A 23,012-nucleotide genomic window follows, 5' to 3' on the forward strand; every position below is an offset into this window, starting at 1 on the left:
CCTGAATTTTGTAGTTTTAAGATTTATGATTCCATTTTCTCTTTTCTTCATTTACACTTTTTCTTTACTTTTTAAATGAATCCATGTCTACTTTCAAATGACTCTATTGCTTCACAGGTAGTGCAAGTACCTCATAATAACAAAATATTCCTAATTCTTCCCCCATTCCATCCCTTGTGTATCATTTCTTTATCCATTTAACCTGTACGCAAGCATGCATACATCATTGAATATATTGCTATTATTTTTAATAAACTATTGTTAGACCAGTTATTAATAAGAAATATAAAACTGTTTATTTATTCCTTCCAGTGCTCTTCCTATATTTATGTAGAGCCACATTTCTGATTTATATCATGTCCTTTCTCTCTGAAGAACATCTTTTAACACTTCTTGCAAGGCAGATCTACTAGCTACAAATTCCCTCAATTTGTATTTGTCTGAGAAAGTCTGTATTTCTCCTTCACTTCAAATTTTTTTCAGGGTACAGAATTCTGAGTTGGTAGTTTTTCTCTCAAAACTTTAAACATTATACTCTTCTCCCTTATTTACATGGCTTTTAAGGAGAAGTTGGATGTAATTCCTATCTTTGCTCCTTTATTGGTAAGGTGTTTTTTCTTCTGATTTATTTCAAGACTTTTTTACCTTGAATATGATATGCTTAAGTGTGGTTTTTTGGGCATTTATCCCGCTTGGTGTTATCTGGGTGTCCTAGTTCTGTAGTTTGGTGCCAGACATTAATTTGAAGAAATTTTCCATCATTATTACTTCAAATACGTTCCTTTCTTCTTCTGGTATTCCCATTACACGCATGTTATGCTTTTTGCAGTTATCCTGCCATTCTTGGATATTCTGTTTTCTTCAGTCTTTTTTTTTTTTCTTTGCTTTTTAGTTTTGGAAGTTTCTATTGCATATCCTCATGCTCAGAAATTCTTTTCTCAGCCATATCCAATCTACAAGGAGGCCATCAAAGGCATTCATCATTAGTTAGTGTTTTTAATCTTCAGTATTTATTTTTGTTTGGTTCTTAGAATATCCATCTCTCTGCTTACATTATCTATCTGTTGCTGTATGTTTTCCACTTTTCTTTTTAGGATTTTATTTATTTATTCATGAAAGACACAGAGAGAAAGGCAGACACAGGCAGAGGGAGAAGCAGGTTCCTCGCAGGGAGCTTGACACAGGACTTGACCCTGGACCTCAGGATCATGCCCTGAGCCAAAGGCAGACGCTCAACTGCTGAGTCACCCAGGCATCCCAGTCCACTTTTTCCATTAAAGTCCTTAGCCTATTAATCACAGTCATTTTAAATTCTCAATATGGTAATTCCAACATTCCTACCACATCTGACTCTGGTTCTGATGCTTGTTCAATCTCTTCAAACTGTATTTTTTGCCTTTTAGTATGCTTGTAATTTTTGTTAAAATCCAGACATGATGTACCAGGTGAAAGGAACTCTGGCAAATAAGCTTTTAACAGTTTGGTATAAGGTATAGGAAAAGGGGAAACATTGTATCGTCCTATAATTAGGTCTTGATCTTTTGAAAAAAATATGCCTCTGGTCCGTGAACTTCACCATTACTTTTCAATATCTCCCACTCCCACCTCTGGTGGCACAGGATACTAGAGGGAGCTGTGATTGGTATTTCTCTTCTCTCACACAGAAGACTAGACTTGACTAGAGTTGGGTATTTTCCTTCTTTGAAATAAGTTAGGCTCTAATGAAACACCCATTTTACTTTGGTAAAATAGTTTCTCTTGAGGGCAGAACTTGGTAAGAAGAATAGGATGCTCTGGTATTTTTCAGAATGGTTACTTTCCCCTTTCTTCTGAGAGAAACATGAGGGAATTTTTCTCCAATCTTCACTCTGAGGACCTGGTAGTTTCTAGAGGTCCCTTTGACTGGGTCTCCTAGAGTTTTTAACTCTCAGACTTGTCCGTACTGAGCCTCCCACAATTCATCAGCTAAAGTGTAAGTTTTCTACCAGTCTGGCTCCTGCAGAAGTGTCTACTCATGAGTTTCTGCTCCAGTAAGTTGTGATTCTCTGTATTCCCTGTCTGTCTCTCCAACTTGGGGGCAATGGTATGCTCTATAATCTCACGTCTTTGAAGGATCTAAGAAGAATTGTTAGTTTTCCGTTTGTTCAACTTCTTACATGTTGTTAGGATGGAGCAGCAACTTCTTGCATATATCTTTCCAAAGATCTCCGTGCCTTTTTGGTTGCAAAAAATGGGCTCCTATTGAACATGTTCTTTATTTTTTTAAGATTTTATTCATTTATTTGACAGAGAGAGAGAACAAGCAGAGAGAACAACAGAGGGAGAGGAAGAAGCAGACTCCCTGCTGAGCAGGGAGCCCAATGTAGAGCTTGATCCCAGGACTCTGGGATCATGACCTGAGCCGAAGGCAGACTCCTAACCAACTGAACCAGCCAGGCACCCTTGAACATGTTTTTTAATGCACTTCAGTGTTTCACTTGACAGCACATTTAAAAAAAATTTTTTTATGGTAATACAGACTTACATCATCATTTTATTACTATTGCATGATGTTCATTGTATAATTCTATCAAAATTTCTTAAACTGCCCTATTGATAGAAGTTTGGATATCTTTCAACATTACAAACAATGCTGTAGCAAATATCCTTGCATAAGCATCTATACTTAATGGTGATTTCTCCATGAAAATTCCATTAAAATAATAGTATTTTTCCCCAATTGCAAAAGTAAGGCATGTTCATCATAGAAAATTTGAAAAATACAGAGAAGTCCAGGCCCAGAAATAACCACTGTCAATATTTAGGTCATGTTCTAACTTTAGATATAAGAAGACAGTCTAATAAATAATAAGCTATTGCCAAGACTTGCTCTTCCTAGGAGACATTCTGCCTTATTAAGGTGACTTTTATAGATTACATATCAAATTTACTAGTTGAACTTTGTGAGTCCTAGAGGCATCTTATTTTCCCTATATTCCTACAAATGTATTTAAGAGCAATTTGTAATAAGATTAATTTTCTTGTCTTGTTTCCAGGTTTAAGAAGATTCCCAAGTGACTGTAAAATTAAACACAAGTATATTGAAAGCAAATTGCAGTGTTGCAGTAAAATTCCTATCTTGCTCTTTCATGTATATGCATTGCTCTGCCTATTCTTTTTTTATTTGAGAGAAAGAGAGAGAGAGCACAAGCACACACATTACACATAAGTTGGAGGAGGGGCAGAGGGACAGGAAGAGAGATAAGTAGACTTCCTGCTGAGCAGGGAGCACAACCAGGGCTCTATCCCAGGACCTGGAGATCATGACCCCAGCCAAAGTCAGAAGCCAGACACTTAATCAACTGAGTCACCCAGGCACCCCTATTGTTTTGCCTATTCTGTGCTTGTGCATTCTGCCTATAGTTCTTTAAACTTCTTCATTTCCAGACTGTTAATATGATCACTCAAGAAAGAATATCCTTTGCTCTAGATTACTAGAAACACACAAAGCTTCAACAAACACTATGGTAGGCTGTCATAAAAGGGACATAATATGACCTCTGACATTATGGCAAAGTGGCACAGTCTACCTCCCAGAACCTAAATCCAAAGATGCCTCAGAAATAAGAAATGAATGGACACACAAAAAAGAAAAGAAAACCAGAAGAAACCCCAGGAGGGTCAGAAGGTGATTATGATTTGGTAAAGAAGGGAAATAGCAGCTCTTTACAGAGGAAAGCCAGGTTTTAAACATGGGGAGTGAATTTGCAGAGGAATTTTGAGTTGGGCTCTTTTCTAACCCCCACATTGCCCAGACTTAGATCACTACTTTCCCTATCAGTCCTACCACAATACTGGAAAGCAAATTCATAGGGGAACACTACAGGGATGTAGGGTAAAAATTTTAAAAAGGACAGTAAATGCTAGCTTAACCAACAAACATCAAAGGGTTTCCTTCTACCTTCCTCAACCCATAGACCTTTTCATTCAGAGGACTAGATAATACATTCTTAGAAAAGAACAAAGCCTAGGGTAAGATACAGAGAGGTTCGCTAAATGGCAGTCTTCTGATGAGAATGACACACAGGAGGATATTCAAAGTCAGAACCCTGCTCACCAGTGGTGGCACAAACTAAGGCTTAGGTTTTGATTCCTCCCACCCCTTTCTTCGTCCATTATCTACCAAGATGACTGATAACTGATACCCATGAATGAAAATGACCTTGCAGGGAAAGAAAACTAGAAAATTAGAAAGGCAATAAACTAAATAATCTATGATAAGAATTAATAGAATACACAGGAAATAAATGTCCCTGAAGAGGATATTGATAATGAAGCAGAAACAATTATAAAGAAACAAGTAGGATTACTGAAAATTCAAAACACAGTTGAAATAAACTCATTAGATGACATAAACAGCAAAAGACTGATATTGGAGGTGATAAATAGGGTTGATATGGGAAAACAAAAACTTACTGATACTTTAATGAAATTTTTTTTTTTTTAGTGATAGTCATATAGTCATACAGAGAGAGAGAGAGAGAGGCAGAGACACAGGCAGAGGGAGAAGCAGGCTCCATGCACCAGGAGCCTGACGTGGGATTCGATCCCTGGTCTCCAGGATCGCGCCCTGGGCCAAAGGCAGGCGCCAAACTGCTGCGCCACCCAGGGATCCCTTTAATGAAATTTAAGAACTCCAAAGGCAAAGAGAAAATTCTAAAACCTTTCTAAGAAGAGTAGTTTACCAATAAAGAAAACAAATCAGAATTATGCCAGACTTCTCAAAAGCAACATTAGGGGCAGGAAAACAATGAAGAAATATTTTCAAAATATCAAAAACAGAAACTTTGATTCTAAAATTTTATTTTATTTTTTAATAAAAGATTTTATTTATTTATCATGAGAGACACACACACACACAGAGGCAGAGACACAGGCAGAGGGAGAAGCAGGCTCCATGCAGGGAGTCTGACGTGGGACTCAATCCCGAGAGACTCCAGGATCACGCCCTGGGCCGAAAGGCAGGCGCTAAACTGCTGAGTCACCCAGGGATTCCTATGATTCTAAAATTTTATATTCAGCTAAGCTATTAATTAAATGTGAAGGCAAAATAAATATACTCTCAGACCTTCAAGGTCTCAGCATATTATTATAAAGATCCTCTGAAAATATTTCTGGAGGAAGTAATCAAACAAAATTTTTAGGAAATGCTATAAAATATAAGATAGTAAGAATGAGAAAATAACTTTCTAAAGTTTGTCTAAAAAAGCATTTTATAGAGTTGTCTGAGTGGCTCAGTCAGTTGCCTGTTGGACTCTTGTTTTCAGCTCAGGTTGTGATACTAGAATCTCGGGATCTTGGGTCCTGGGCCCACGTTGGGCTCCCTGCTCAATGGGGAATCTGCTTGTCCCTCTCCCTTTGCCCCTCCCTCTGCTCATGCTCTCTCTCATTTACTCTCTCTCTCTCTCTCTCAAATAAATCTTTTTTTAAAAAAAAGGCATTTTATACACACACATATACACACTCCAGATACAACAAAGTAGGGTACAGAGTGCAATATCCAGAGATAGAGAAGAGTGCATGTGTTAAAGTATTTATCCTACTAAGGGAGGGATACAGATAGGTGTCAATAAATTTTATAAATTAGGGGAAAAAATACAAGTAAATCCCTTAACAAGTTAGGGATAATCAATTAAGAAAAATATAAAATGCATGCCTTTTAAACCCATAGATAAAACTGATTTCTCCAAGGAAATGAGCAAGAAGCAGGAGAGAGAGAAAAAAAATTTTAATAGTTCTAACACAGAAGTAATTTAATATATTAGGTAAACTCACCAAAGAAAAGATAAAATTCTCAGATTGAATTAAAAAAACAAAATCTAGCAGTATAAGGTCTACATGAGACACATTTAAAAGAAAGGTTGGACAAGTTAAAACAAAAAGATGGGAAAAGACAACTATGAACCAAAAGAAAGCCAAGCAGATGTCTAATATCAGACCAAAAATAGAATTCAAGGCAAAAAGCATCATTAAGGGCAAAGAGAGACTATAAATAAAGAATACATAAAATACAGAAAATATAATGCATGTATATTAACATAGATGCTTATTACAATACAACTTCAAAATATACAAAATAGTAACTGACCCTTGGCTCTCCCTGTAGCCCTCTAAAATGCTTTTTTTTTTTTTTTTTTTTTGAGTTGGGGAAGGTGCCAAGGGAAGGGAAGAAAGACAATCTCAAACAGGCTTCATGCCTAACATGGAGCCCAATGCAGTGCTTGATCTTACAACCTGAGCAGAAATCAAGAGTCAGATGCTTAACAGACTGAGCCACCCAAGCATCCCTAAAATGATGTCTACTTTAACTCCCATAATCCCCTCACCAGTTGGCCTGGAAATGAGGTGGGGGTCTTCCTCACTCCTCAATGCTACTTCTAGATCATTATTCCCTACTCTCCAATAATCAACTTTAGGTCTCCTGTCATTACACTATATACCACCCATTGCCTTCTCTATTGCAGTCCTTTACCTTCTCCTTGCTGTCACTATATCCAGTACTTCTGTCAATAATATTTAACAATTTCAATATTCATTTAGCTCTTTCTAACACCTGGCCTTGCAATGTTTTGATCTGTTCTCTTTTGGTGACTTAATCCTCTAGCCATTTAGTCATACCAGTGATCTTGTCATTGCAAAACCAAAACAAAACCCTGCAACCCATTCCATAATCCAGTTTCAAATAATTCATTCTCCAAATATCACCTCTTTATAGCTCAACCCAGCTAGTATCCCAACTCCAAACAATCCTTTGATCTCCATATAGACCTTTTATTTCATTGATTCCACCATGTTCATAGCATCCCTCACCCTTTCATATCCTCAATTCCTTTGTAACTACTTTAAATATGATAATTATAATCAATCTCTTGCATATACTCTCAATTCAAACTCACTTGATCCTCTTCTTGTTCCAAAGTACTCCGTGGTTGACCATAGCCCAGCTTAAATCAAATCTTCTCGGCCTACTCCATTCCAGCACACTACATTCTGAAGCTAAATGTAGCCTCAGAAAAACCTTCAAACTTGCTAACGAGTCTTACATTAAATAATGATTAACCTCAGCTGGCAAAAAAAAATACTGCCTGGCAAAAAAAAAACAAAGCAAAAAAACCCCACAACTGCCTGGCCAAGAAAAAAAAAATACTGCCTGGCAAAAACACTATATTTCCCTAATCCATTTACTCAGACTCTCTTGGACAGCAATTTTATATTTTCTCCTATATCCCCATTATCTCTGAGGCCTTCTCTTCCATCTTCTTTCAGGAACTGATGACTGAGTTCCTTATTGCACTGAGAAAATGGAAGCAATCATTATTAACTCCACATGCTTCTACCACCACATCTCCCTAAGTATTTGCTTTTGTACCCATATATCTACTTTCTACTCTTGTTATCTGTGGATAAAGTATCTGACTCCTATCTCTAGCTAGCCCCTCACTTAAACACTAGATCCTATGTCCCCTCTTCTATTCAAGGACATTGCTTCAGTAATTCTCCCATCTCTCTCTGTACCATCATTTTTTCCCTCTCTAACATGATGTTATTTTTCTCAACTTTGAAAAAAAAAAAAACTCTCTTAGGCCCACCCCCTCCACCACTTACTACTGCCCCATTTTTTCCCATTCCTTTCACACCAAAATTCCTTAAAAAAATTATGTAAACTGGGATGCCTGGGTGGCTCAATGGTTGAGCATCTGCCTTCAGTTCAGGTTGTGATCCTGGGGACCTGGGATCGAGTCCCACATTGGGCTCCCTGCAGGGAGCCTGCTTCTCCCTCTGCCTGTGTCTCTGCCTCTCTCGGTGTCTTTCATGAATAAATAAACGAAATCTTTAAAAAAAATATGTAAACTAACCGTCTCTAATTTCTCTCCTCTCCTGAACCTACTCTAATCAGGTCTTTCTTTCTACTCCATCATTGAACTTGCTTTTGGCATGGTCACCAGCAACCTGTTAAATCCAATGATCAATTTTCAGTCCTTTTACTTGATGTATCATCAACATTTGGAACTATGATCACTCCATTTATTTGAAATAATTTTTTCACATGGGTTCCAGGACATTATACTCTCCTGGTTTGCCTCCTAACTTTCTGGCCACCCCTACATCTTTTTTGCTTCCTTTTCATTTCCTGATCTCAAAATGTTGGAGTAATTCAGAGTTTAATTCTTGGACCGCTTGTCCTGTCTACACTCCCTTGATGGTCTCATTCAGTCTTATGGTTTTAAATACCATATATATGCTGATGATTCCAAATTTATATCTCAGCTTTGACTTTGCCTCTGAACTTTGCCCCCAAATTCTAGTCCTATATACCGAACTATTCACTTGATATCTCCACTTAGCTGAGGGCTTGATAGCACCAGCCCTATCCCTGATGCTTTGTCCCTGATGATACTTTATGCCTTGAATTTGTAGCTTCAATTTATCTTATATAAAATAGCTACCTGTTTTGTTTCTGTTTTTCATTTTGTTTTGTTTTTGGTGTTTCTGTTCATATTAGCGTGGAATATCTACTTACATCTCTTTTAACTTGTCCATAGCCTTTCATTTTAAGTGTGTCTCTTATATAGATAATATATTGCTAGACCTCAATTTTTAAATCCAGTCTGAGATCTAACCTGAGTTTTTGCCTTTTCATTGATGGAGTTAACTGATAAACATTTATTGCAATTTCGGTTATATTAGGCCTTATTTTTTCCATCTTATAACGATGAATAAAATAGACACCTCTCTAATGAGCTGCTTAGGGAAAAAAGATGACTAAAATAACCAAATCACATAATGAAATCATGAAAACTAGCTACAGATACAGAGACAGAAAAGACAGTTAACTGGGTGATGACGGTCGCTGAGGAGGGCACTTAATGGGATGAGCACTGGATGTTATACTATATGTTGCCAAATTTAATTTAAATTTAAAAATGTAAAAAACAACAACAAAAAAGAAAAGACAGTTAAGTGTCTGCCTTCAGCGCAGGTCATGATCTTGGAGTTCTGGGATAGAGCCCCACATTGGGCTCTCTGCTCAGCAGGGAATCTGCTTTTCATTCTCCTTCTGCCTTTTCCCCCTTGCCTCACTTGTACTCTCTCTCTCAAATAAATAAAAATTTTAAATTAAAAAAAAAGAAAAGAAAAGAGGGGCACCTGGGTGAATCAGTTGGTTAAGTATCTGCCTTCAGCTCAGAGCATGATCCTGGGATCCTCAACAGGGAACCTACTTCTCCCTCTCCCTCTGCAGCTCCCCCTGCTTGTGCTCTCTCTCTCTGTCAGATAAATAAATAAAATCTTAAAAAAAAGAAAAGAAAAGAAAAGAATATGATAGTCAATTATAAGCTAATACACTAACTTAGATGAAATAGGTTGATTTTGGGAAAATTCTAAAATTCCAAAATATTTAACAATTAATTCACAAATATGGTATAACACCTTTACCCTGAAAAACTTAAATTCTATTTAAGGACATAAATGAATATCTGAAAAAACACTTACAGTATGTTCTTAGATGAGACAACTTAGTAAATATATCAGTTTTTGGAAAATTAATCTGTTAAGTTCAAATCTTACTTTTTAAAAAATATTTCATTTATTTATTTATTTGACAGAGAGAGACAGCACAGAAGGCAGAGCAGCAAGCAGAGGGAAGGCCTTCTGCTGAGCAGAGACCCCCATGCAGGGCTTGATCCCAGGACCCTGGGATCAGGACCTGAACTGAAGGCAGACATTTCACCCACTGAGCCACCCGGGCACTCCTCAAATCTTATTTTAAAATGTTAGTGGGGACATTTTTAGGAACTTGACTAACTCATTCTAAAATGTATATTGAATAGTAGCCCATGAAAAGATGAATCAATTTTGAAAAGAAAAATGAAAAAGGGGGTAATAACACAATTATTTAGAGCTGGCACACTATGGAAATTAAAAACAAACAATAGCAGCAAGGTGGAGACCTGAGAACAGAAACCAACAAACAGAACAAACAGAAAGCTCGGAAATAGACCCATGATGTACAGAACTTGACATATGAAAAAGGTGGCATCATAAAGGTGGCAAGGCCATACTTATGAGAAAAAAACAGATTGCTTAGAAATTATGTTGATATATGAAACAAAATTAAGTTAGATCCCTACCTGACACTGAATACAAGTGAACTTCAGATGATTGAAAGATATTAATAAAAAAATAAAACTATCCGGTTAATGGGAAAAAAATTTAAGAAAATATCTTTGTGACTTATTCCTCAATTATATCTCAATAAAGCCAAAATTAAAAACAAAACCAAAATGAAACTTGAGGCCAAACTTGATGGATTATTTGCCAGCATGGCAAAATTTAAGAGTGGTTATTACCAAATCTTGGTATAATGTGTAGGGAGACTGACCTCTTGTGCATGGGATGTGGAAGCGTAAACTGTCTTAGCTATTCTGGGAAGCAACTGAAAATATTTAAGGAAGTATGTGTATCCATCTCTTGGGTATATGTCCTAGAAGAAAATGTCATGTGGGTTATCATGGGAACATATACAAAAGTTCATCTAGCTTTTTTCAAGATAGTAGGGAGGTAAAAGCAATCCAGGCATTTTAACCAGGGGAACAGAGGGTGGATGCAGACTGTGGAAGAAATGTAGTAACTAAAAGCAACAAACTAGGTGTACATATAGTGCACAGTTAGATTTTAAACACAATATTAACTTCAAAGAGGAAAAAAAGAAGGATATTTAAAGCATAAGATTATTTATGCATATTAAAAACAACACACACAAAAAAATAATAAAAAAATAAAAAATAAAAACAACACACATCTTTGTATGTATTCATCCCACACCTCTTCCCATAGCTCTTCCTAAAAATTACACACAGGAAAAAGGAAAGCAAATAAAAATTCCTACAACTGATACTAAAATTGGAGGGAGGGGGGAATCTTGAAATCTCTAATTTATTTTTTTTAAGTTTTATTTATTTGTTCATGAGAGACACAGAAAGAGGCAGAGACACAGACAGAGGGAGAAGCAGGCTCCCTATGGGGAGCCCAATGTGGGACTCAATCCTGGGACTCCAGGATCACGCCCTGAGCCAAAGGCAACGCTCAACCTCTGAGCCACCTAGGCATTCCAACAATCCTTAATTTAAATGCAAGTTGAGGGATCCCTGGGTGGCCAGCGGTTTGGCGCCTGCCTTTGGCCCAGGGGCGATCCTGAAGACCCGGGATCGAGTCCCACGTCGGGCTCCCGGTGCATGGAGCCTGCTTCTCCCTCTGCCTATGTCTCTGCCCCTCTCTCTCTCTCTCTCTCTCTCTCTGACTATCATAAATAAATAAAAATTAAAAAATAAATAAATAAATGCAAGTTGAGAAAGATAAAGTAGGGGCCATCCAGAACTCCCAACAAGCGTGTCAAGGTCACAGAATCTGCTTGAAAGAGTGGAGAATATGTAGTCTTAGTGGAACCTGGTAACATCAATAAGGGTTTGCTCAGAGAAGGAAATCACCCAACCGTTAGTGGAAACAGCTGAGAGTTGGTCTGAAATCTGGCAGATCAGCAAGAGCAACAGGAGTGAAAACATATGGGCTTGGAAAATTCAATAGGAACAAGGGTACAGTCTTGGGAAAGTGCCTCCTTCAGGATAAAGAGGGACTTTGGAAAGTAGGCATTGTTCCCTGAAGACAGCAACCAGTGGTAAATGGAAGAAAAAAAAGAAGTAACTGGTAATAAATATCCCACTGAGAAAACAAATAGGAGACTCAGAAATCTGACCACACACACACACACACAAAGCACTTAAGAAAACTGCTTTTCACTATAGCAACAGAAGAGGGAGCCCTTGAGCTGAAGAAAACAAAACAAAACAAAACCCAGGGAAGGCCCTTAAAACACTATCCATTCTCCCTTGAAAGATCTGTTAAAAGCTGATTCAGAAAAATCTAACATGTTCAAGGATGAACAGCAATTACAAAAACTGAGGATCCATACAAAGTTACTATAAGAAAACATTCACCACAGAGAATCACAAGTTTTGATAGATGAAAGCATACCAGAAAAAATGGTGTCCCAAAGAAGAAACCAAGACTAAACTACAACATACATAAGTGTAGTGGGACCTGTGGAATCTTCTTCAGATAACCTCTTCAAGACTGAAGCACTCATACTCCAAGTTGCTAGAATGTTGGTGGCTGAGTCCTTCTCTGGAAATTTCCTCTGCCCAAAAAACTTCCTTCACCCAAGGTCAAACCCTCTTCCCATTGTTCACCTACATCCAATGACTTGTCCATGCCAAGATATCTGAGGGCCTTGCCTCAAGGTGGGACAATTCTAAGTTTTTTTTTTTTTAATTTTTATTTATTTATGATAGTCACAGACAGAGAGAGAGAGAGAGAGAGAGAGAGGCAGAGACATAGGCAGAGGGAGGAGCAGGCTCCATGCACTGGGAGCCCAATGTGGGATTCAATCCCGGGTCTCCAGGATTGCGCCCTGGGCCAAAGGCAGGCGCTAAACCGCTGCGCCACCCAGGGATCCCAAGGTGGGACAATTCTAAAGGGCCATTCCAACCTCAAAACTCCTCATGGGCTAGGCTTTGTTTGACTGATCATGGTCAGTGGCATATTAGAGCTGGCTTCTACTGGTCCATAAGAACCAACTGTTAACATTTTTAAAAATTTTGTAAGCAAAGGGTTCCTGGGTGGCTCAGCCAGTTAAATGTCCAACTTAGTTTCAGCTCAGGTCCTGACCTCAGGGTTGTGGGATGAAGCCCTGCATTGGGCTCTGTGCTCAGTGGGAAATCTGCTTGAGATTTTCTCTTTCCCTCTCTCTCTCTCTCTGCCTCCCCCTGCTTGCACTCTCTCTTTCTCTCATATAAATAAATAATTTTTTTAATGTACAAGCAGGTTGTTAAATACAGCTACCACTAGAACTTATATTATGTAAACTCAAAATTAAATAAATCCTATTTAAAACCAAGGTAATAAATACACAATACTCATTATTTCCTAATTACTTTAATACATTTACTATTATCTATGCTCCTGAGGTAAAGCCTATTGTTTCTGTGTGGGGGTTACTATGCATTTCTTCCCAGATCATTGTTCAGTGATGTCATGTTTGTAGCTTAAAATTGGCCATGACGGAATATTTATATGCTAGAAAACATTGCAAATAGAGCTTTTTAGCCCTCTGAGAATTGGTTATTAAAAATTTAGCGGCACACCACTAAGTACAGTTCAGTATCTCCTTCTATCCAATCCTCCTTCCTTCACATCATCCTAAGTGCTGATCCCAAAGGTAATCTCTAATAAATCTGGTGCATACAATTTTCTGTCTCAGAGTCTATGTCCCAGAGAATGCAACCTAAAATGACAAGAATAGCTAGGATCAAGTGTACCATATAGGACATAGAGGATGGAAATAAGCCAAGAAAAATGAAATAAAGAGATTAAAACAATCGAGGAGAAAATAATATAAAAACCAGACACCCAACATCCAACATACATACTTCTGGATGCCTTGAAGACAATCAAAATAATAAAATAGAAGTAATATTTACAACTATAACTCAATAACACTTCTTTTGTAAGTACGGAGCGGAAGAAGACCTAAATCTACATATTGAAAGGGCACATGATATACTAAATTAAACAGATCCATATTAGTCAACACTTAGATTTATCCTAGAAAATTATACCTTAATACAAAGGAAAAAAATTGCCTGTGCTTCCTGGCAAAAAGATCAAGGCACTTTCTAAAGATAGCAAACCAGTTTGGCATCAAGTTCTCAGCTATTTTCAAAGCCAGAAAATAGTAAAGCAACATCTATAATATAATCAAGGGGAAAGAATTCTAAATGCAGACAAACTATCCTGCAAGTAGCAAGGCTATAGAAATAGTTTCTCAGTATGATAAATATCTGGGATTATTATACTCATGAGTCCTTCCTGAGGGCAAACTGCACCCAAGTAAAAGAGGACCTAGAGGGATCCCTGGGTGGCGCAGCAGTTTGGCACCTGCCTTTGGCCCAGGGCGCGATCCTGGAGACCCGGGATCGAATCCCACATCGGGCTCCCGGTGCATGGAGCCTGCTTCTCCCTCTGCCTGTGTCTCTGCGCCTCTCTCTCTCTCTGTGACTATCATAAATAAATAAAAATTAAAAAAAAAAAGAGGACCTAGGAAACTTTACCAAAGATACTGGTGTTGTGCACTGAATACACCTAGCTATACATCTAAGATTAAAACAAAAGTAGGAAAAAAAAAAAAAAAGTAGGAGTCAGAATAGCATATACAAATTCTGTGCTCTGACAACGTAGTAATAACTAAAAAAAAAAAAAAAAAAAAGAATGAAGTGGGGAAAGAGATGGAACAGTTCACTAACAGGTAAATAGTGAAGGTTAAAGGATAAAGGGGATCATTTAAAGCCAACAGATTGTAATCCAACACATATTCAGGATACGAATCAACATTAAGAAAAAGAATACTATTAACTAAAATTGGATGGTGGAAGGCACAGAAGAGAAAGAAAAGGAGGTGGTGTCAAATTCTTTCATTATTGCTCTGAATAGGAAACTAATAGTCAATGTATAAAGAAAAAGAGGACCAAGATATATGAGTATTGCTATAAAGGGTATTTAGAACAAAAATATAAATTTCTGTAATCATCAAGAGAAATACACACAAATAAAACAACAAAGAGAAAAGGAAACAACACATAGTTATTAGAAGACCATGCATGGTTTTGAATGACATAATTGATATCAAACATAGCAGTTGTATAAATCTATATGTATAAAAGTGGGCTTAAATCACTTATTAAAAGAAAAGATTTTTCAGGATCACTCAAAAATGAAACCCAACTCTGGATTGCATATAGGAGACCCTAAAATAAAAGAATAAACAAAGATGTATTGGGCAAATGCAAATTTTAAAATGGGCAATATCAGGCAAGGTAACATTCAAGCAAAAAAGTATTCAATGAGACCAAGACGGACACTTTATAGTGCTAAAAGCTACAACTCACTATGAAGATATAATAGTCGTGAATATCTGTGCAATAATATAGCAACTGCTTTTGTTTTGTTTTTTGTTTTTTTTTAATATTTTATTTATTAATGAGAGACAGAGAGAGAGAGAGAGAGAGAGGCAGGGACACAGGCAGAGGGAGAAGCAGGCTCCATGCAGGGAGCCTGATGTGGGACTCGATCCCAGGTCTCCAGGATCACACCCTGGGCTGAAGGCAGCACTAAACTGCTGAGCCACCTGGGCTACCCAGCAACTGCTTTTGTAAAGTAGTAACTATGGAAGATTAGAGAAATAGAAAATGCTAATAATGACTTTAGTACATATCTCTCAGTCCAAGACAATCTAAGAAATAAGAGCAACAAAATAAAAGAATTAGGAGAACTAAACAATGTTGGTCTATAAGACAGTCTTATAACACAAATCTTGTAGATAAAAAGTTTATCAATTTTACTACAAAATGTTACATGATGGTATATCAGTTATTTATTGCTGCATAACAAATTACCTCCAAAGTTTAGTAGCTTAAAGCAACACACATATATTATCTCACCATTTTTGTGGGTCAGGAGTTCAGTACTGGCTGGTTCTGGCTGAAAGTTTCTCATGAGGTTGCAGTCAAGAGGTTGGTTGGGGCTGCAGTCATCTGAAGGCTTGAGTGAAGCTGGAGGATCTGCTTCCAAATTGGCTCACACACAAAGTTGATGACTCAAGGCCATATGGACATCTCCAAAGAGCTTCTTGATATGTGATACTCAAGGGAGTATCACAAGTGATCCAAGAGAGACAGAAAGGATGAAGCCACAATGCCTTTTTATGACCTAGTCTCAAAAGTGCCACACCGCCATTTTGCCACATTCTGCTCATTAGAAGCAAGTCCCTAAGTACTGTCCCTGTTCAAGGGAAGGGGCCCCACCTTTTGAAGGGAGAAATATCAAAGAATTAATCAATTATGTATTAAAACCACCATAGATGATGTACCTACCAAAAGTAAAAATTTGGATTGTTTATTAAAATAAAAAACTGATCTTTGGATATATAGTCTACGGTCAATACCCAGATAACAGAAGTTTCTTAAATCACAAAAATACTCTACCACAAGAGCCTGTTAACTTTTAAGTCCTGCATACACAGTAGTCATTCAACAGGTATAAGAAAGGAAGAGCGGGGGATCCCTGGGTGGCACAGCGGTTTAGTGCCTGCCTTTGGCCCAGGGCGTGATCCTGGAGACCCGGGATCGAATCCCACGTCAGGCTCCCGGTGCATGGAGCCTGCTTCTGTCTCTGCCTATGTCTCTGCCTCTCTCTCTCTCTCTCTCTCTCTCTCTCTCTCTGTGACTATCATAAAAAAATAATAATAATAATAATAAAATAAAAATTAAAAAAAGAAAGGAAGAGCGGGAAGATAAAAAGTTACAGCAAGAAATACATAGAAACTATGTTTGGTCAGCATGACTCACTAATGGGAATGCTCCAACATTATCTGACTTATTTGGAAGACAAAGACCTTTTAAGAATAGTGGAATTTAAGGATTTGGACCTGGTCCTGTTTGAGTTTAAAGAGTTTTGCCTTAATTAAGAGGCTCAAGCAGAGGAGAGAATAAGTATAAAGTCTTTTTTATATGTATATGGTGATTATCTCCAACTAGGATAAAAGCTACTTATGAAAGACCTTATCATTCTTTTCTATCTAGTTACTTGTTCTATCTAGTACTTTTCTATCTAGTACTTGATAAATGGACTAATAGATATCAAGATAGAGAAATATGGGCAACACATTCATTTCAAGTACCAATTTATAATTACAACAGTGCTGAACTAGCCCTGGCTTCCAATTCTGCTAATTGGGGTTCACAGTTATAACTCTATTGACCTTCTGTTAAAAAACTCAGGTTTAGGGGTACCTTGATAGCTCAGTCAGTTAAGCATCTGACTCTTTTTTTTAAAGGTTTTATTTATTTATTCATGAGAGACAGGGAGAGAGGTGCAGAGACACAGGCAGAGGGAGAAGCAGGCTCCATGCAGGGAGCCCAACGTGGGACTCGATCCGGGTCTCCAGGATCACACCCTGGGCTGCAGGCGGCGCTAAACCGCTGTGCCACCAGGGCTGCCCATCTTTTTTTCATTATTATTTTTATTCTTCATGTCTCCAGTTTCTAGCATTAGGACCTGACATATAGTAAATGTTTAGAAATGTTTGTGGAACCGAACAGAAAGGATATTTAGAATTTCCAGTATCTCTTTCAGTAAACATCTGTGAAGATGAAACTGTCAGGTAATGAAAGAAACAGATTACTCTACAGATTGGAGAGTGATGATCCTGGCAGCATGTCTCCACCCTCAATAAATCTTTTAACTTAGACATGCTACAACTCTAAGAGACTGTGTAGGGTATTTTGGTTCTCATCTGAGATTTGGCATTTCTCCATTTAATTTTTATTTTTAAATGAAATTAATGAATCTTTATTTATTTATTTATTTATTTATTTAAATCTATTTTAAATAGTCAAATGGGACTACAGGGTTTATAACAACAACAAAAATGGGCAGTGTCTCTTCTTCCCTGGAGATGGATTCTTTCAGCGTCTTTAACTGTTTTTCTGGCATTTACCTCTGTGATTCGAGGTAACATTTTTACTATTTCTGGACTTTTTTTTTCCTTCAATTTGTGGCGTTATTTATTTCCTACTAGACAAGATGAGAATCTTGCTGTCTTACATATTCCTCCCTCAACCACATAGATACCACATACTCCCTTTCCCCCTTTTCCTCATTTCTTCACATTTCACATTTCCTACTTATTCTGGGCTCTAATTATGTTACTTGGGCTTAATATGTTACTTCTGTTGTTGTTAAATCAGCATTCAATGCTTATATATTTTTTAAAGATTTTTATTCATTTATTTGAGAGAGAGAGAGAAAGCATGTACATGAGCAGGGAGAGGGGCAGAAGGAGAGGGAGAAGCAGACTCCCAGCTGAACAGGGAGCACATTGGAGGGGCTCCATCTCAGGACCCGGGCTGACGGCAGTGCTAAACCGCTGAGCCACCCGGGCTGCCCAAGCATCTGACTCTTGATTTAAGCTCAGGTCATAATCTCAGGGTCCAGGGATTAAGATCTGCTTTGGGCCCCCGCATTCAGTGGGGAGTCTGCTTCTCTCCCTCTGTCCCTCCTCTTGCTCACACTGTCTCTAAGATAAATAAATCTTAAAAAACAAAAACAAAAAACCTCAAGTTTACCAGATCCTGGCATTCTCTAATATTTAAAAAGCAAAATCAGGGGCACCTGGTTGGCTCAGTCAGTTAAGCATCTGCCTTTGGCTCAGGTCATGATCCCAGAGTCCTGGGATCGAGTCCCACATCAGGGTCCCGGGATTGAGCCCCACATTGGGTTCCCTGCCATGGCCTATTTCTCCCTCTGCCTGCCACTGCCCTGCCTGCCACTGCCACTCCTCCTGCTTGTGCTCATGCACTCTCTCTGTGTGTCAAATAAATACAATCTTTAAAAAAAAAACGGGGGGGATCCCTGGGTGGCTCAGTGGTGTAGCGCCCGCCTTTGGCCCAGGGAGCGATCCTGGAGTCCCGGGATCAAGTCCCATGTCGGGCTCCCAGCATGGAGCCTGCTTCTCCCTCCTCCTGTGTCTCTGCCTCTCTATCATAAATAAATAAATAAATCTTAAAAAAATAAAAAATAAAATAAAAAATAAAGCATAAGCAATCAAGAAACCTAAAACAAAATTCTCTACTTTTCTAACAAATCAAATGAAAAAATCTCCCAGAGCGAGAAGATAAATTGAGCACATCTGGGACTACTTTTAGGGTAATGAATCTGTGGATTACCATTTAGAACCAGAGCACAATTACCACAAGCTTCTTATCACATTTAAATGATCTGAATAAACAGTTTGCTTCGGAGATGAGGTCAGTTCCCATAAGGCTATAGCTGGATGAGCTTGTTGACCTTTTCTCACTCCTTGGGAAAGCATTATACGTATTTATTCCAACATGCTTTAACCCAATCCGATATTCTACACAATTATCCAATGGATCTAATTCTGAGGACATTCCCTTTATGTTAGGATCTGAAAAATGTTAATCCTGTTTCTGACAATTACAATAACTAAAATGTTTAGTTCCTTCTACTCTACTTTTCCCAGTTTATTTACCAAAAAAGAATATTTTAGGACCAATTTAAAACACATATGATACAAAGAGTAACATCTGAGGTCTACTACAGAGTGTAGGATCTTTGTAAGTCATCGAACCTCCCTTTGTTTCAATTTCCAATGTCTAAAATGTCAGTTGTAATATTCAGTCTATATCACCAGATTACAATAAGCAATTAATGATTTAATGTTGGCTGAGCTCATTTCAACAAAATCTACAGAATCCAAATTGCATGTTTTATTGCAGGAATTGGCCTGTAGGCCAAACCTGGTCCATGGCATATTCCATATGGTTCACAAGCTAAAATAGTTGTTACATTTTTATTTATTTATTTTTTCATTTATTTATGATAGTCACACACAGAGAGAGAGAGAGGCAGAGACATAGGCAGAGGGAGAAGCAGGCTCCATGCACCGGGAGCCTGACGTGGGATTCGATCCCGGGTCTCCAGGATCGCGCCCTGGGCCAAAGGCAGGCGCTAAACCGCTGCGCCACCCAGGGATCCCTTGTTACATTTTTAAAGAACTATATAGGTAAAGGAAGAAGAGGAAGGAGAAAAAGAAGCAACAGAGATTGTACGTAGCCTACAGAGCCAAAAATATTTACTAGTTGGCCCTTTACATAAATCACTTGCTGATACCTATGTTCTACTGGATTCAGCTATCATGAAGACATTTCTAGAAATGTCTATATTTACTGAAAAATATAATTTTTTTAAAATTTATGATAGTCACACAGAGAGAGAGAGGCAGAGACACAGGCAGAGGGAGAAGCAGGCTCCATGCACCGGGAGCCCGACGTGGGATTCGATCCTGGGTCTCCAGGATCGCGCCCTGGGCCAAAGGCAGGCGCCAAACCGCTGCACCACCCAGGGATCCCATGAAAAATATAATTAAGAAAGACAAATACCACATGATTTCACTCATACATGATATTTAAGAAAAAAGAACAGATGAACATAGGGGAAGGAAGAAAAAAAAAAAGAGGGAGGAAGGCAAACCATAAGAGACTATTAACTATAGAGGATTGCTGAAGGGAAGTAAGTGGGGGATGGGCTAAATGGATGATGGCTATTAAGAAGAGCACTTGTTGATTAGTACTAGGTGTTATATGCAAGTGATAAATCACTGAATTCTACTCCTGACCAATATTACACTATATGTTAACCAGAATATAAATAAAAACTTGAAGCATAAAAAATATGTGTGTCTGTGTGTGTGTATAATTATAGAGATTTATATACTTCAAAGTCATACTATGGGGAGTTAAAGGGGGGAAAAAGAATGAGGAAATTATATTTGAGATAGTTCATTCAATAAATATTTTAATATCTACACATGTGGGACTTCTGGGTGGCTCAGCGGCTAAGCGCCTGCCTTTAGCTCAGGGCATGATCTTGGAGTCCCAGGATCGAGTCCCACATCAGGCTCCCGGCATGGAGCCTGCTTCTCCCTCTGCCTATGTCTCTACCTCTCTGTCTCTCTGTGTCTTTCATGAATAAATAAATAACATTTAAAAAAAAATATCTACACATGTGTTAAGCACTGGTGATATAATAGTGAATAATCAGATAATCCCTGCTCTCATGGATTGGAAGAAAATAGTAAGGGAGACAAATAAGAAACTACCATATTAAAATTTTTTTTTAATTTAAATTCTAGCTAGTTAACATACAGTGTGATATTGGTTTCAGGAATAGAATTCAGTGATTCATCACTTACAGACAATACCCAGTGCTCATCATAACACATGCCTTCCTTACTACCCATCACCCACCTAGTCCACCTACCCCAGCAAACACCCTTTGTAGGGACTGGTGCAACTCCCAAATAACTTCTGCCTGGGGGTAGGGGAGCCAGTCCCACTTACCAGAACACCTGAACAGGTATAGTGGGCCTGGTATCGCAGACCTTGTAGCCAACCACACCAGATGCTAACCCTACCCACCAGCATGCCTGCAATGGTCACAACTGAGCCTCAGTCAGCCTTGCTGGGGGCCAGCCTTGACCACCAGCATGCCTACATCATTTACAGCTAAGCACTGTAGCCAGCCAGGCCAAAGGCCAGTTCCACTCACCTGCAAGTCCATAGCAGTTACAACCCAATCACAAGGAGGGCACGTGTAGCACACATAGAGGAAACAGAAACAGTACCTGGTTCTGATGATCAGAAAGGACTGCACTTCCAAACCTCACAGGATGCCTTCTACATAAGACTACTACCTTAAGACCAGGAGATGTAGCTAACCACAGAGAGTCACACAAAATGAGGAGATCAAGGAATGTGTTACAAACAAAAGAACAAGATATAGCCCCAGAAAAAGAACTAAATGAGATACAGATAAGCCAACTACCTGATAAGGAGTTCAAAATAATGGTCATAAAGATGCTCATTGAACTTGGGCAAGAGTAGGTAAACTTAGTTAAGAATTTCAACAAACAGAAAAATGTAAAAAAGAACCAACCATAGCTGAAGAATACAATAACTAAAATGAAAAATAAATAAAAGAAGTAGATTAGAGGATACAGAAGAGCAAATTAGCAATCTGCAACAAAGCAAACTGAAAATCATCCACACTGACTAGCAAAAAGAAAAACTTTAAAGATAATAGATTAAGGGACCTCTGTGGCAACATCAAACCTACTGACATTTGCATTATAGTGGGTCCCAAAGGGATAAAAGAGAGAGAAAGAGGTAGAAAACTTATTTGAAGAAATAATAGCTAAAAACTTTCCTAAGTTGGGAAGGAAATAAAATCCAGGTCCAAGACACACAGAGAACCCCAAACAAGATGAACCCAAAGAGGTCCACATAAAAAAAGTATGTACATATATTAAAATGTTAAAAACTAAAGGCAGAATCTTAAAAGCCAGAGATCAACAACTAGTTACATATAGGGTAATACCCAAAAGACTATAAGCTGATTATTCAGCAGAAACTTTGCAGGTCAGAAGAAAGTGGAATGATATATCCAAAGTGCTAAAAGAAAAAAACACCTACAACCAAGGATACTCTACGTAGCAAAGTTATCATTCAGAATTGGAAAGAAAAGAGTTTTCCAGACAAAGAAAAATTAAAGCAGTTCATTGCCACTAAACCAGCCTTACGAGAAATGTTAAAGGAACTTCTTTAAGTGGAAAAGAAAAGGCCATACCTAGAAGTAGAAGATTATAAAAGAAGAAATTTCACTGGTAAAAACATATAGTAAAGGTAGTAGATCAGTCACTTATAAAACTACTATAAAGGTTAAAAGAGAAAAGTAGTAAAATCAACCATATCTATAGTAATTAGTTAAGGGATACACAAAATAAAAAGGTACAAAATATGAAATCAAAAAAATTGTGGGAGAGTAGTAAAAATATAGTGCTTTTAGACTGTTTTTGAACCTAAGTCACCACCAACTTAAAAGAGACTGCTATATACATAGGGTATTATATATGAACCTCATGGCAACCACAAACCAAAAGCCTATAAAAAGGACACATAAAAAATAAAAAGAAATCGAAGCATAACACTAAAAGTCATCAAACCGCAAGGGAATACAGCAAGAAGAACAGAAAACAACCAAAACAATTATTAAAACTGCAGTGAGTACATACCTTATTTAAAGGTAATGATTACTTTTTATAAATGACTAAATGCTCTAATCAAAAGACACTGGGTAGAGAGAAGCTGGGAAGATACAACTAGATAACACTCAAATCAACATAAATATCCCAGAAAACAACACAAAGTCTGGCAGAACAAGCTCCACAACCAAAAGTAGAGAAGACGCCACATTGAAGAAGATCAGAAGAGCAAACATGGAGT

At 38.0% G+C, this 23,012-nt stretch overlaps 2 protein-coding genes across 10 annotated transcripts in view; one reads left to right on the forward strand and one right to left on the reverse strand.

Annotated features, from left to right (window-relative positions):
- FAM186A (family with sequence similarity 186 member A) overlaps positions 1 to 3,166 on the forward strand; it is a 93,795-nt gene extending 90,629 nt beyond the window's left edge. For 6 of the 7 annotated variants that reach the window (XM_025477604.3, XM_049102813.1, XM_049102814.1 and 3 more), the window contains one exon: positions 3,036 to 3,166. In XM_025477604.3, the coding sequence (XP_025333389.3) occupies positions 3,036 to 3,057 (22 nt within the window). In that variant the 3' untranslated portion in view covers positions 3,058 to 3,166. The remainder of the gene's footprint in view (positions 1 to 3,035) is intronic. The other variant, XR_003147504.3, reaches the window with a different exon arrangement.
- The window catches only part of LARP4 (La ribonucleoprotein 4), a 220,491-nt gene that overhangs the window by 164,731 nt on the left and 32,748 nt on the right, over positions 1 to 23,012 (reverse strand). Inside the window, exon 1 of one of the 3 annotated variants that reach the window (XM_049102818.1) lies at positions 15,591 to 15,789. The exons of the other annotated variants lie outside the window; for them this stretch is intronic. The gene's annotated coding sequence lies outside the window, so the exon portion shown is untranslated. Of the gene's footprint in view, positions 1 to 15,590; positions 15,790 to 23,012 lie in introns of those variants that run through there. 3 annotated transcript variants of the gene reach the window in all.

Source organism: Canis lupus, chromosome 27, assembly GCF_003254725.2.
Source record: "Canis lupus dingo isolate Sandy chromosome 27, ASM325472v2, whole genome shotgun sequence".
Taxonomy (NCBI): Eukaryota; Metazoa; Chordata; class Mammalia; order Carnivora; family Canidae; genus Canis; species Canis lupus.